General features: G+C 30.1%; 1 protein-coding gene across 1 annotated transcript; it reads right to left on the reverse strand.

Annotated features, from left to right (window-relative positions):
* Positions 1-4817: 4817 nt before the first annotated feature.
* LOC139088877 (actin-binding Rho-activating protein) lies at positions 4818-16159 on the reverse strand. Its single transcript, XM_070638210.1, is given in 4 exon segments — positions 4818-5095; positions 5159-5390; positions 5674-5822; positions 15866-16159. Coding segments are annotated over 4 exon segments (576 nt in total). The 5' UTR covers positions 15911-16159; the 3' UTR covers positions 4818-4945.
* Between the last annotated feature and the right edge of the window lie 137 nt (positions 16160-16296).

Here is a 16296-nt window from a genome sequence, read left to right on the forward strand (position 1 = left end):
AAAATTTTGGCAGACAATCCTATTCTTCAAAAGTTATTTGAAAATCTCGAGGTTTGTCTAATTTAAACTCCACTTTGAGATACTATAAGCAAAATTATTAAAGAAATTAAATAGAAATTTGTCATTGTGCCATTTTGGAAATTTAAAAAAAAAGTTTTTGGTGGCCATAATTATTAAGTTTGAGTCAAAAGCAAATCTAGGGAGAGTGAAGTTGTGATCAACTTTCTCCCTTTGAAGAGACAAAACTCTTCAATTGCTAGCATTTGTGGAGACAAAAATCCAAATTTTCCGTATAAAAAATTTATATCTTTTTTATGCTACTAATGCTCCTATAGTTTGAGTCATTAATTTGACCACTATCTACCGTGAATTTTAGATTTAAGACCTCCTCAAAAACTCCAAAAATCTCCAATTAAAGATTCAAAATTCAACAAACAATTCCAATTTACTGATCAAAAATAAATCCAAAAAGTGCGCTAATGTCATCCAGACCCGATGACTTTTTAAGAATTAAAAAAAAAAAAAAAAAGTTTTTAAAGTGATTATATGAAAAATATTATTTTGAATTTCGTTCATATATATTTTTTTTGTTAATTAATTAATTAATTTAGAGGTGATGAAAAGTTTTCTATGAAAGTGAAAAAAGCCTCGTCAAAAAACATTTTTTTTGTATTTAAGTTTTTAAAAAAAGAAAAGAAAAAATTTTTTTTGTTAATTTATTATTGTAATTATAAAAAAGAGAAAAAATAATTTGTAAGTCGATTAAAAAATGATAATGAAGAAGGGCCTCAAGTAATTGTAAAAAAACCGTAAAAAATTCATTTATTAAACTAAACAACACGATCGCATTTTAATTAAATGTGAAAGATTAAAGAAAAGTCAAAATTTAAAAAAAAAAATTTATTATTAATGAGAGGCAATAAAGTGGTGTAATTTTGATGAGATTGTGGCTTAATGTTTGCTATGTAGTCAGTTTCAGTGGATGTAAGCCAAATGATAATAGGAATCAAGTTATCAACATTTCAAAGCTTTCAATAAGTATGTTTAAAATTTGGATAAATCTTCCAAAAAATTTTCTCAAAAGCCAATCGAAATTCGCATGTAGGAACTTACTTTACTGTCTAAAAATGTCTAATTAATCAAAATTTCTAGGATTTTCTCAAATTTAATACAAAATCAATCCACTTTATTGCTTCTCATCATTTAAAGAAAAAAATTAAAGAACTTCCCTTAAAAATCGTCACTAGCTCAACAGAAGTAATAGAATTTAAAATGAAATAATAAGAAGAAAGTTTATGAAATTTTCCCTTTCTTGTCCTCCGTAAAATTTAAAGAATTTAAAACAAAAATCAATACCGAGAGAGGTGAAGGTTTTGTTATTTTAGATGGAGTTACAGTGGCATTAAGTGCTTAAGAATTGTCCAATTAAGATGTTAATTAGCAGGAATATAGAAGTGAACGAACTCATTCGTAAATTCGATATTCTTCAATTACGATATTGATCTGAACAGATTGGTTCTGTTTTGAAAATTCAAATTGACAAGATTCAGTAAATAAAATCAATTTCTGTTCAGGCTGAGGATTCTAACATAAGATTTTAGATGATCCTTGCGTTCAAGTACCCAAAAACTTCATCAGACATTAAAGATATTCAAAATCTAAACTCCTAGATCCATGATCCATCTTTCGATGAAGACTGTCTCAAATGACACTACATAGACAAAAGTAGTCATATAGAACCCATACGAGATCCATTAAAACTTAAAATGAATATCACATTAAGCTCAGACAGTTGCCTTCAAAACAAAGTATAGAATCTGGTTTTTGAAGGTTACATTGATCAAACAATCCGGCATACTTATATTCAAAGCTAATAAGCTGCAAAATAGTGTTTCAAGTAATCTCGGTTTTGATGAATATTCTTGACGGAGACTGCAAGGAATTTGTTCGAAGTTCCGATCTCGAGAACCCACAGGATAGTTTCATAGCTTCAATGATTACAACTGATTTAAACTTCTAACAAAGTAAGTTCCTAAAAAAGTCATAATGTCTGATTCGATATCATACACTTCTATTCGATCTACCCCGAATGGAGCAGATTTCGATTAGTCGACCGTTTGTCCAGTTATAAACATGACGTTTTTGGAACTTTACATTACATGTTAAGCTTATGACTAGACATACGGTCGACTAAGTTCTGTCTGTTCTACTTGAGACTCTCCTATAAAATAACAAAAACCCTCCCTCTCATAAACAATCCACATGAATTAACTTTGATTAATATTCAAAACAAAACTAAACTAGAGACCAGCAATTTTTAAAATAAACTGAAAAGTCAAATCCTGAAAGATACAAAGAATTAAGAGAAGTAAAAAGAAAATCATATTAAAAATACATAAATACCTACATTACATTATATATAGAAATCATATATGATATAAAGAAAAGTTTAAAGAAAAAATGAGAGAAATTTAGAATAATTTATGAGACATTTGGAGGTATAAAGATCGCATATTTTTTTTTCGCATATTTATTGATGTTATACGATGTGTATATTTGCTATGCTATGTGGTTATGATGGTTTATTAAGAGATAAAGTTTTTAGCGATTGGGGACGAAAAATTGTTCAAATCAATGTGGGTGATCTGTAGTGCCGAGATCTTCCGGCCCATCATCAACATGCTGCCATCTTGTACAACAGGTGTAATTTTTCATTGGAATATAGAATATTTAAGGATCAAATCCACTCTGAATTGTCGACAGTCCCTTAAAAATTGTGATCTTTATAATCTCTAACTCATAAATCATTTAAAAATACATAATAAATCCCCAGTAAATGAAAATAATCTATATATTTTCTCAATAGATCCCAAAAGAAAAATGGCTTTAAATGTTTAGTAAATCCTCACGTTAATAAAAATTTAAAACTGATTGTAAAATGATTCCTGAAAGATAAAAAAAAAATCATAAAAAAATATATAAGAAAAGAATTTGAGGCAAATAACCTTTTGAGAAGTTGAAATAAAAAGATCCAGTAAAGAAAAAAAAATTAAATTATTTTATAGGAAATTTCTTTATTAATTTTTAATAAAATTACAGGAGGATTACAACTTTTTTTGTTCTTCTTAATTTATTACTCAAACACACTTGGTCTTTATACTTAATATATTCTACATGTTACAATTATATCACCTAATTGAAGGAGTATAATGATCTTTCGTAAGGCTGAACATTTATTTGATGGAATACTTGCTGATTATCTGGAGGTTTAAAGGATGAATTTGCGTAAGTTAAATGAATTTTATTTTTTTTTTTGTAAACCTAGCATTTTTATATTGAGGATGGAGCATTAATATGCTTTAAGATGTTGGTTGGAAGACACATGGTTGTAGAAAAGGCGATAATTTTGACTAGGGACTGTGTTACTTTCTGGTAGAGCATTAAATTTCAGGAGTGACTTGTATGTAATTTTGTGATAAATCCCGGAATTTAGTACATTTTAATCCTGGGATTGAAAGTCTCTCACTCTGGGGAAAGATCGAATTTCATCACATTGTCAAGTTAGAAAATACACCTTTATGTAAATGGGAAAATCGGGTCTCCTACTCTAATAGACAATCTGCATATTCACCGAAATGAGCGTGCAATTGAGTATACTCAATCAATAAAATCGAGAATGCTCAATTTTTTAAGTATGATCCTTGAATGCTCGAGATGTCGACATAACTCTGACCTGGAGACAGATTTCATCCCCTAACAGACAAAGAGCTTATTAATGTGAGCATGCTCTTTGTTTTTTAGGAATTGAATCCGAATCCAGGACAGAACACACAATATTTGATCAAATCAAGAACAAGATCAAAGTTTTTCTGTCTTAAATTCAATGTCATGCTGTCCTGAGACTGGAGTTGACTTCAATCTAGTGTTATGATTGGTTCAGGAACGATTGATCACCTTTTCTATGCCATGTGTCTCCTTTAATTTGACATTTACCACATTAAAGCTCCATCACTCATCAAAAAAAAAGTTCTTAAAATCTAAAAACTATTTTCTACAAGCTTTAATAAAAGCTTCATCCATTTTATTAAAAGGCTGTGTCTATCTACTTTCTATTCTATTATAATCATGAGATAAATTCTCAAATTGAGGAGGCAAAAAAAACTGCAATAATATCTTAATCATTAAATATGATAATGTCTGATTTATGCTTTATTTTGACATCCTCAAATCCTTCAAATAAATGCAAATTTCCCATTTTTTTTTTTAAAGCTGTCCAACCTACTTCCACATTAAAAATAGTCAAAACTTTACAAATTTTTATAGCTTAGTTCGAAAATCTTTACAAAATTAAAAATTTAGTTTCGTCTATCCGTCCAAAAGAAAGAAGGTAAAATTTAGGAAATTGTAAGTAAAATTATTAGGAAGATTAAGCAGTAAGAAAGAAAAAGTCAAGGTTGATTCGTCAGATTCGCAAAAGAAAATTTTCATGGTAATTCATTAGTTGGCCTGTAAATTGGAATATTTCAGTGATGAATCACATGCTCCTCTCTTCTCAACAGAAAATAATAACAAATAATCACGTATAAAAGTGAATTTTTTCTACACTTTGTGTGATGATTGACATACAGCTAGTGTTGTACATTATGAAGAGAGAAATGCTCATGCAGTGACAGTTAAGTGAGGGACAACATTGGAAATTGAATAGAGTAGATAAATACAAACATCTGACAGTCATAAAAAAAAATTAAATTCTTTTTTTTTCATATTTTAGTCACAATGATCTTGATGATGATCAGTTTTCACGATTTTCACTGTAATAGAAAATACAATGAATGTGGATGTGGAAGACTTAATATATTATATTACATGCAAGAACATTGCAAATAAATGACATTTGCAATAAGGAAATTGTGGATTTATTTTATTTATTTATTTATTTATTTGCTCACAGGGATGGGTTCACTAACCTTGGATTGGGACTTAACGAACGACGAATTACGGTCTGTTTTTCCGTCATAATCTCACGGATTCTCTTTATTGGTCTTAACAGATAGATTGGGACATGATCGTGGAACTTTTGGAATAAGCATTCACCCTAGAAATTAGAAAAAAAATATTCATCAGTTCCAATTCAATCATTAAAATGTCTTCAATTTACCTCAAACGTCAACAGCTCATGTTTTCTAGCTCTCAATAAAAGTCCAACAACTTTGTCATTAATGTGAACATAAATTTGGAATAATTCACCAAAATTTATTTGTCTTAATTCTGGTTCGCCCTCAACTGGTTGTCCTGCATCATGGATTACTTGACATAAATCAATCATTTCTTGAAATACTTGGATATTGGCTTTCATTCCACGGTATTCTGTAAGTGAGCCTGGTTTTGGTCTGAAAGGAAAGAATATAATATGTTAGAAGACAATACGATACAGAGTATACAGCATATCCAAGGGTTTGATCAGCAGATCCAAGGTTCCCATACCACCCCACCCCTCTCAATTTGGATCAACTTCTACAACTTGGAAGAGTTTTTCAAGAGGTTTTTTCTTTTTACTCATTTCCATATTCATCTGGTGACAAAAACTGTTTTGGACTTCCCGAGTTGTGTTGTCCCTAATTATTCTACAATATGAATTTTAAGAGTGATGAGTCCTATGAAAAAATTACTCACTAAATTCCATATTCATCTGGTGACAAAAACTGTTTTGGACTTCTTGATCGCGAGTTGTGTTGTCCACTGAATGGATTTTGAAGCTGATTGCTTGTATGTTCAGTGACTTTTAAGTTGAATTTGGCTACTTTTGATGAGAGTGATGAGTCCTGAATGGATGAAAAAATTGAGAATTTTATTAAATATTCATTCAGGCATTAAATAGAAATCAACTCTGAATAAGTATAGCAATTAAACTATTTTGATCACTTTTCAAAATTGAGAAGCTTAGTTGCTTTATATTTCAATGTAAACACAGACAAAAGGTTCATTCACTCTTGACATCTAATATTCAGACACAAGATTTTGAAATTGCGCGATATAAAAGCTAAGTGTGCACACGTGTCACTAGTCACCAAACGTGTGGTGGTTAAGCAGAGTGGAATCTGGGATATTGAGTCATATACAGGTGAATCTGCTAGTGACATGGTAAGGCTTGTAGTTGAATGGTTTGGCTAGACAGACTAGGAATCTGTATCACGCAAATTGGCATTAAACACTACAGTGTACTGTAATGATCTTTAAATTTTGGCGGGAATTTTTTGGCGCGAAACTCTTTGTCATCCTTGAGTATAGAAACGACAACATAGATATGATAAACAAATCATCTACCCAAATTGTTCGATTCTCACCAGAGCCCATTATATAGATTGTATCGATTTGACCGAGGATTCCCACAATGCACACGACATTACACTTAAAGATGATCATTATCACGAAAGCTTACTTAAGCCAATTTTGATGTGCATAAGTTATAAATAAACTCGAAAAATTCAAAAAATTTCGTTAATTAACATGGATAATTTAAAACTGTGTCAAAAACGTGAGATAATTCCAAATTAAACACTTAATGCTCATAATCCGTCGTCTACAGAATTAAATTTCTTTTATTCGACAGACACATTCAAGTAGTCTTTTGTCGAACGGAAGTAATAACGATATTGGCTACCAAGAAAAAATAAAATCGATTATTTAAGACGCAAAAATTATGACAGCACAAAAAGTAAAGACTTCGTGTCTATTGTTTTATGAACCGAAATTTGAATTTTTAATGTGTTTCGCTTTTACAATTTTTACTGCACTTAATGGATGTCTTGCGAAATTTCTCTCTAAACCAACTCGATTCACGACTTGCGATAACTAATTTATGCAATGGTATAATAATAATAAATAATCATGATCATCGCAAGAAGGTTAAAATACAATTAATGAGATAACTTTCATAACAATTAAAGTTCAAAAGCATGTATGATAATAGCAAGATTATTTCCTATTCACATGCCAGATTGCGTAAATTGTACACAAGATATAAATATGCATGTAACTTTTATTTTATATTTAGTCAGCAATGAAATTCGCAGTGCCCGAGAGAGAAATGAAAATGAACTTACAAAGTGAAAGTTCAAAGTAATTAAATAGCTGCATAAATCATCACAATTGTTTGGTGTTGCCTTATTATTATATCCATTTAAGTGCTGTGTTAATGAACTGCTAATCAGATCATATTCAACTCTTTACCTCTGATTCTTCTTGTGGTGAATTGTCTACCGGGATTTCCATTATATTTTGGATTTAGCACACAAAAATTTAAAATAAAGACTTCTTTGTGAAAAGAAAGTATCGGATGCACTTCGAGCTCTTAAAATTACAGATCGGATACTAATTAAAAATGAAATAAATATAAAATACTAGGTCGTGTGTTCTTTTTTCTCATTTCGTCAGGCATATTGGCAATTGTATTGTGATTCTTTATTGATTATATATTAAATCAAGGTTTATAATTACTATAAACTGTGAAATAACAAGCTTTGTACCGACTGGCTTGTATAAATCTGAATCTAAACTCAAATCAATTTGCTCCAGATTTAAATTCCTTTTTTTTAACACATTATTAATGTCTTAATCTCAGGTATAAATTGTAATCAACACTCGATAAGTTCCTGACGAGTTCTTCTAGATTTAAAATTCAAACAACGCAAATTGGCATCGTAAACACTACAGTGTACTGATAATGATCTTTAAAAACATTGTCATCCTTAAAATACAACTAGGAAATGTCATAGAAACGACAACATAGATCGCAAACATCAGATAAACAAATCATCTACCCAAATTGAATACATAACCTTACATTCAATTAAAAAACAGCTAATTTTATTATATACAATTTTTTAATCCTCGTCTCAAACGAATCTCATCACTAGCCATGCAATGTATTGTATCGTCTCAATTTGGCTCATTGACAAATTATCTCGGCTTCATCAATTTTCATCTTTTAATCTCGTGTCATTTCGTCAATAGATAAATACAGAGCATTTTACTCGCAACGTATAGGAAGGTAAGCGTTAACAATTAAAGCCTTTACGACTTTTCACCAATTATGTCAACGGAAGAAAAAATATGCCAAAAATAGCCAAACAAAGAGAGACAGCAGTGAAATGTTAATGAGACAGTAAAGTACCCACGCGAAAAAAACAGTAAAAAGAAGAAGAGACTCATGCATATGTACAATTTCACATGCTAAATGTGAATCATCAGTGCCAAATTAAAAGAACCTTCACCCTGTTACGTGTACAGCATGTTTCTAAGACCGACCGAACAACAGCTGAGTATTTTCATGATCAGGGATTTTATATTTTTCATTTTAGAGAGTAATTGAGAAGTTGCCAAGCATCTTTTATACTTTTTAATAGGAAGAGCGTCGCAAACTTGTTTTTTTCGAGCAGCTTTTCCTCATAAAAATGTATATGTCTCATAATAATATATCAAAACTGAAGTGGAAGATACATTCCCATCCCCTAATTAAATAACCGTAAAGGGTGTCATGAAAGGAATGTGTGAAAAATTGATGCTAAAAATATACGGAAGGAAATATACAAAATAATATATTATGAATCATTTAATATGAAATATTGTGAATCTTTTGATGGAAGACAAAGAAAGAGTTTGAGGAATTTAAGGAATGAGATGTAGAATGTTCAGAAATATGAATTGTGCACTTGTTGTTCATTTATTATTTATGATATTTAGTCTAAATATATGTAGTTTCCGCAAATATCTTCTTTGTGCTGAATGATATTTATTATAGATTTGCGCTGCTTACAATGTTTGGGATTTTCATGGATTGTTTAGTTTATTAAATATTGAATCCAGCTGTTGGTGTATTCTGGAAGTACGCTGAAGTGAATTGATGACGCAGTGATTTGATTATTTGTGTATCCGAATAATGCAGCTTTGACATTAGAGATCATATTTAGACTCAGAATTAGAGAAGTAACTTGTTATTGTTTGGAATCATTTACAATACTCATCTGAAGATACTACATTAGCAGAACAAGATTTAAGTACTAAACAGAGACTCAACATACACATACTCAATGCTTAAGTCGTTGAACAGTACTGCTTGATACTGGAGTTGCACAAAACGTTTGGAAAACTATTAAAGGACTGGAAAATCTATCAAATATCACTCCTAAATGAACTTCTACTGACAATGAACCGAGTAACTATACATTCTCGTTCATTTAAACAACAAATAGTTCCTGTACTGATTCTGTGACAGGCGCCATGTCTTATTTACACTTTCTTATAACCTTACGCAATAAATTCCTCATTCTGATGCGTCAACTGCGTCAAACATCGAATTAATATCATTGACGCCGAATGCGAAGTTGTAAACATAAGCAGCTATTAATAAGTATCAAGCGTATATCATTGAAAATTTTAATCTTGACAAATTCAGAGCGAATCTGTTGCCCCAAAAAACAAAAACGATAAATAATCAACTACGAAACATTATCACGCGCTTTTTTTCATTGAAATTTTAGCACTTTAGTTCCTGATATCCTTGAAACTTTTTCGGTGATAAATTGGACATGAATCAATAATTGTGGAATGTCCGGAATGTGATGACGAAAAACTCGTCGAAATTTTCAATTTCATTCATACAACTTTTTTTTTCTTCATCTGTTTATTTGTACAAAGCATCCAATCCACCCACAGCATGAGAGAAATATCACGATTCACGCGATTCAACTGAAATCACCACACGATTCTCGCGAATTTTTTTTTTTCTTTATTTAATGCTTTATTTATTTTCTTTTAATTCCAATTCATTTTTTAATATGCGCCATATTAATAGGAGATTAAAAAGGTGACTAAGGCGCATTCTGGAGTGAATAAGCATGCAGAAATGCAATAAAATGACTAAAATCTTTTAAAATGAATTTCAGAAGATTGTGAAATTTTTAACGGATATTTCAAATTTGAATTAGTCATATTTTTAAGGTTACTGAACGTTCGCTCACTTCAAAAAGATTTTCTCATTTAATTCGCTTAATTTAAAGAAATTTCACGTCCAAGAACTTGAAAATTATTTTCCTAGACAGCAAGATTCACTTGCCAGATTTACCTAACCTTAAAGAATTCAAGTTTTTGCGGTTAAAATTCAAAACAAAAAAATCATTCAGCTGTTATTTAACCTTAAAAAGTCAACATCAAAAAAATTTCATCCCATAAAGCAAGATCTAAAAATAAATAAAATTTTAGTGCTTGTTTCCCTGCGTAACAAATTTTTATTAAGATAATGCGGTGTGAAACATCGAAAAATATCAAAATAAAGTGAATTTTGAAGGCGATCATGAACATTTTTTGCGATTCTTTCTTTTTTATTTAATAGCCAAACCGAAGGAAATTGTTTTGGCTTTCCTATTTCCGCAATTTAATGAATTAAAATATTTATTTTGCTGCTTGTTCATCTATCTTTTCATCATCTTGTAATTTGACAAAAAGAAATCATGAATGAATTGAGTGAATGAATGGATGAGGACGAAAATGAGAAGCTTGAAAAATTTAAATTAAAATTCCAATCAAATGACATTTACATTTGATATCTGCCAAGATATTTTGGCTAATAAATCATATAAAATAGTAATGTTGCTCATTAAATGACCATTTAAGGATAGGATCTTATGGAAATATAGCGATCAAATCTATCATCGTAGAGGATGTGGCGACAATCTTTATTTTTCTTTCTTTTTTTTTTGTTCTCTGAAATAGCGCAAAATATTTTCTTTTCTTCATTAATTGACGTCAAAGCAGTGATTCGAACACAAGAAAATAAGGGAAAAATAGAGAAATAAGAAAGGAATGAGACATTCGTAAACACAATATTGGAATAATTTCAGGGTCGCCAAGAGCCAAACAAAATTAAACAAAAAAAACAAAAATTATAAATTATTAGGCATTTCAGAAATTGCTTCTGTCAACAGACAATTTATTGAGCAGAAAATCGTTTTTGAAAATCTAAGATTAAATTTTCTTGACAGTCGCTTATTCCGTTTAGTAAAACTAATTTAAGTTTTCCGTAAAGGATTATTAAGTTTGTAGGCATTTTAGGGATGAATCATTCAAAATTCCTACTTGAATACTAATTTTACTACTTTCATGAGTATATAAGAAAGGTATTGAATATACCCGAAGAGCACAAAGACTGGAAATGACTGAAATTCAAACCACCGTCAAGTGTGACTATGGTTAAGCGCCAGATTCCATGAAATCCGACTTCAGGGCAGAATCTAGTCGGCCTGGAGCTGGATTTTTGTTCATTTCTATGTCGTGTGTCTTGCTGCGTTCGATAACATGCATGAAATGATTATGCACATTTAGAGTAAATCTAGGATTTTAGGGAAATATCTACAATTCTCTTCATTGAACTGTAATGTATTCAACAAGGGTATCTGGTAATCAATTTCTACAGTACTGGTATGGTTTGGTACAGGTGTACCACTTAGCCATACTAGGTACCAAAACTACACTGTCCCTATAATGTGATTATACCAACCCGTACCATACAAGTCCTGCAAATATCACACTCTAATCCAAAACATGCATGGTTAACCAGTCATCTAATGATAAATCAGGCATCTGAGGTGAATTTTCGAAATAAATTCATGATTGTAGATAAGAAGAATGCAAAAATCCTATTTTCTCAGCATCCCCTAACCCAGCATGTTAAAAATTTTATGAATTTTTAATGGCCACTACAGTCCATAAATCTGTTTCATTAAGATTCTTATTATTGGCAAGCAAAAAGCGTTATATCTTTTAAAATATTTTTCCTCTCATGTACAAAAAGTCGAGAAAATTTAAAGTCTGAACAAAAAATGTTTCAAGTCTCAAGTGGAAAATTCTCGTATATAAATGTGTATGAGACGACGGAGTGGATAGCTGTCATAGAATTAATACAAAACTAAAGAATTTTAAAATTAATTGAGAACATCAAAACTCAGCGCCATGCTTAACACTATGTTTTAATATAGAAGTCATTAATATTTTATAGTCGGACAACGATCCTTGAAAGTTACATCGTATGGATATTTATAAAATCAAATTCTTCAGATTCTTTTTTTGTGACGCGTCGCAGATGTATGGAGACACAGATTTTTTAATTCTCTGCGAAATTCTTTAGCTAAAAATAGAAAACATTTTTTTTTTCTCCTCTGACTTTCTCTTCTGTTTTTTTGTTGCAATTCCTTTGAGCTTGACGACATTACATAAGATATTGTCATATTATTTCGGCTGCATGATGTGCAAAACAGATGTGATTTTCGGCTAATTGAATGAATGATACTTTGTTATTTGTTTAATTTTAATAAATAAGCTCATTTTGACATTTCAATCTTCTGTAGATCATTTGTGCCAAATTTTATATGTCAACTAAATACTTAATTTGATGAAAGAATGTTTAATTAAAGAATATTTTAAGAAATAATTTTTGAAGTGAGATAAAAATTTCAAAATGGAATTTTAAATTCTTAAAAGCCGTTAAAACCCAAATTGTAGATTTTTACTGTTTTATTAGCGAAAAATTCTTTCTTTTCGTGTTTACTAATGGAATGGAAGTAAAACACAATTGCATTTTCTTCTTTTATTACCTTTCATGAAAGCGTCATGCAACAAAAATTTAAATTTGCTTGGGAAATGTCTTATTTTCAAAAACAGAATTGAATACCTTTTGTACAAAAAAATTGTAACTACAATACTTTGTTTCAGCGAAAGTAAAGTGAGCAATAAATTATTTTTGTGAGGAAAAGAATGTAAAAGATGATCAGCTTAGGAAATTTTTTTAAGCGAGAAAATGTACCGCAGCAAGAGATTTTATCACATTTAATTGTTGAATATTGACATTCTAAATTAGCTAACTAAATAAGGTGGAATTTCTGAATGGAATTACCATTTGGATGGAATTTAGAAGATATTTATTGTTTAAGTCAGTGGTGGGCAACCTGTGTGTCGAGGCAATTCAGAAATTGTTGGAATTTCTATGAACCGTATACCGTGTACGGTTTTGGTCGAGGCTTACCACCAAGGTTTGCCACGAAATATTAAAAGTTGCCCACCACTGGTTTAAGTAATCAAATATTAAAGAACTTCAGTCTTCATAATATTTGATCGATTCCACCAAACTCGCAAATAATCCACAAATCAAAATATCAGTTATGAAATGAGTCATAACTTTATTATCCAATTTTAATTAACAGTATTGTAATTCATTGAGTATCACATAATGAAAAGTATGAAATTTCTAATAACATACAGCTTGATTGAATTAATAATGCATTAAAAAAAAGTTGTGAAAATATTTTGTAAATATTACTTTTTTCAACAGCCTGCTAAAATTTAATTATGCTAATGAAATCCGTTAAATTAAAGAGATCAAGAGATATATATTTAAGTTTATTTGATAATATTTAGCCAACTATAGCTAATATAATACTGAGCTCAGTAAATTTTCATGATGATTGTCCAATACGTAACTAAGACGTTAATTGAATTTATTTGCCATTAGTGCCTTCACACTGATTTTTGAGATATTGAGTGAAATCTCATCGTGAACAAAATAAGTCGATACGTGAAAAATGCCACAAACATTTTTCCGTCCTCTAGACTCCTATGACATCAATACATTAATGATCAACTGATTGAGAAAAAAAAATGGTACCAAGAATAGACTTTTCGTTGCTTGTTTTCTTATTTCTCAGGGTATTTGCGTGTGATTAAAAGAATTGCGTTGATTCATCTTGCTTATTGTTGCTTTAATAGGTCAAATGCCTCTTTTTTAAGATTCACTGAACTATATCCGAACAGCTAATTGTCACCTTATTCAGTCTTAAATGGGATCTATAAGTAAACTTTATGGTTTGCTGTATTTTTGACATTTCAATAGCAGCTACCCAGTAAAGTAGTGACATGTAGTATACGAGTGTGAAAGCATTGATATCCATCCATCAACAGCACAATTTTTAGGCAACAAACAGTAAAATTCTACTTAAAATACCAGAAAAAAATTCATAAATCGTTACTTTTTGATTGAAGCATCATCTCAATCATAACATTTTATGATGAGTCTCAGGCTAATTGATTTTTTACTGTATCTAAATTATTGCATACACGTGCGAATCCGTGGCGTCTTCTCATAAATAATTGAATAAACTAAAGTGCCTCGTTAAACAGACATGGCAAAAGGAATTTTTTAAAAATACAGGAATCAATTGATCTATTTAAGGGTCAACATTTGCGTCGGATCTACACTCTTAATATTTGTAATATTTTTTGTGTGATTTTATGCTTTGAGATCCAGAAAGTGAAACTTAAAAGAAACAAATTTATTATTTAAGTCAATGGGTAGGTAAATTAAGAAGATCAGACCATTAATAATGAATGTTAAAGAATAAGAAGCTTCGCTTTCTTTGATCAGATCGATTAAATGCTTTAATTTACTTGTGAAGATGACTTAAAGCTTCAAATTGTTGATTATCGTGATATATGGCAGCATATCAACCTTAATCTGATAAATCTGAACAGCTTGTTACCGAGTAAAGTAATATATAGTTAAAATATCATTAGTATGATGATAAATTCAATACAGATTACTTATTGTTATAGACAATAGAGAGTATTTTTATAGGATTTCCTCTTTATAGTTTACGGAAGCGTCAGTAAGTGATATAAGAGTTTTAAAAAGTATATTTATTTTCCTTTTTACTTTGAAGGATGACTAAGTGTCAATTGAGTTCGTAATCAAGGTAACATCGGAGTAACCTTCTCAAAAATGACCGTTATTTTATTCAAAATTTGACTGTTTTGTTTACTTTTCTTTGTAACGTAAATTTTGATTTTAAAATAAGTCTATGTTTGATGGCTTTAAAAATGCTCGAATTTAATGTCGAGACGGCCACGCTCTAGACAATATAAACTCCCGTTTTTTGAAATTTCTAGTCGTAAAAATATTTAATCGCAATTAATTTACAATCAATCACAATGGATTGATTACCCCAGTTAGACAGTCAGCTGATCAAAAGTCAAACACACTTTCTTCTCACATTTTTCATTCGCATCTTCTAAATCTTTTTTCTTTTGCTCTTAATTTGTGTCTATTTTGCTGCAGATTAAGTAAAATAAATTCCACAGCACTTGATAAATTCCAAATGCCCGACTTACAAAATTCGAAAATGTGAAAGATTTAAGCAAAAATATGCAAAGCATTTAAAATCTTTTTATTTAATTGGGTTTGGAATTTTACAATTAAAATTGAAGATTGTAAATTGAACTTTTTTTTTTTATCTTTTAAATGTGCTCCCATTAGTATAATATTAAATATTTATAAGCAGATACACACAAAAGAGATCTTGAAAATGTCTAGAATTAACGCATTAATTTGCACAGCAATTTTAAAATTATAATGGTTTTTTAGCCTGATATTTTGTCGATCATCACAGGATATTTGTCAACTTCTAGCTTAAAATTTGAGAATGAAAAGCCCACTCAAATAGCTGGCAAAAAAATGTGCCTGTATGCCTCGCAAAAATCTGTTTTTACATTTTCATCCAAAAAATTTCATTTTCTTAAAAGAACCGCCTTCTTGACGTAGATTTTTTCAGTCATTTGTGGGAAAATGAATATTTTTTTGTTGTCTTATTTATGAAATGTTTCTCGACTCGTTTTTTTTTTTTATCGCGGCACATCAGAAGGGAAAATAAGAAATAAAATATTTGTGTGCGCGTAGATTGGCACACAAGAATGTCAGAGAAAATGATAAAGCAACTAGATTCTCGTGAAAAGATTTTTAAACTCTTAGGTCAAGTATGCTTACCACAACGTATCGTAAAGTTGATAATTCATGACTAACGTCTGTCATTTTGATAATTTTATTTTATTACTTTTTTCACTTTTTATTAAACTTTAAATTCTTTATTTAGAATTTTTATAGATTTTTAAGAAGTTCCAATTGATATCTCTTGAGACTTGCTATATTAATCACAAAGATTGCTTAAATTTCTTTCTTTCTTTTATTTCACCAAGTCTTTTTTTTATTCGCGGCTTACTTTGTGCAATAAGAGCATATACACGTCTGATCAGTTATGTTTCACTTTAATGAATGAAAACTCAAAAAACATTTTCGCTTATTTTATTTTGTGTTCAAGCCACACTCACATTTTCTCTGAATTTTTCACGATTTTCGTTCGTGAAATTTTTGCTTTTTTTTTTATTTCTCTTCTTTCTTTGTTGACTTTATTAGCGTAA

Source organism: Chironomus tepperi, unplaced genomic scaffold, assembly GCF_022539635.2.
Source record: "Chironomus tepperi strain 1889 unplaced genomic scaffold, CSIRO-AGI_Ctep_v1 contig_171, whole genome shotgun sequence".
Classification (NCBI taxonomy): domain Eukaryota; kingdom Metazoa; phylum Arthropoda; class Insecta; order Diptera; family Chironomidae; genus Chironomus; species Chironomus tepperi.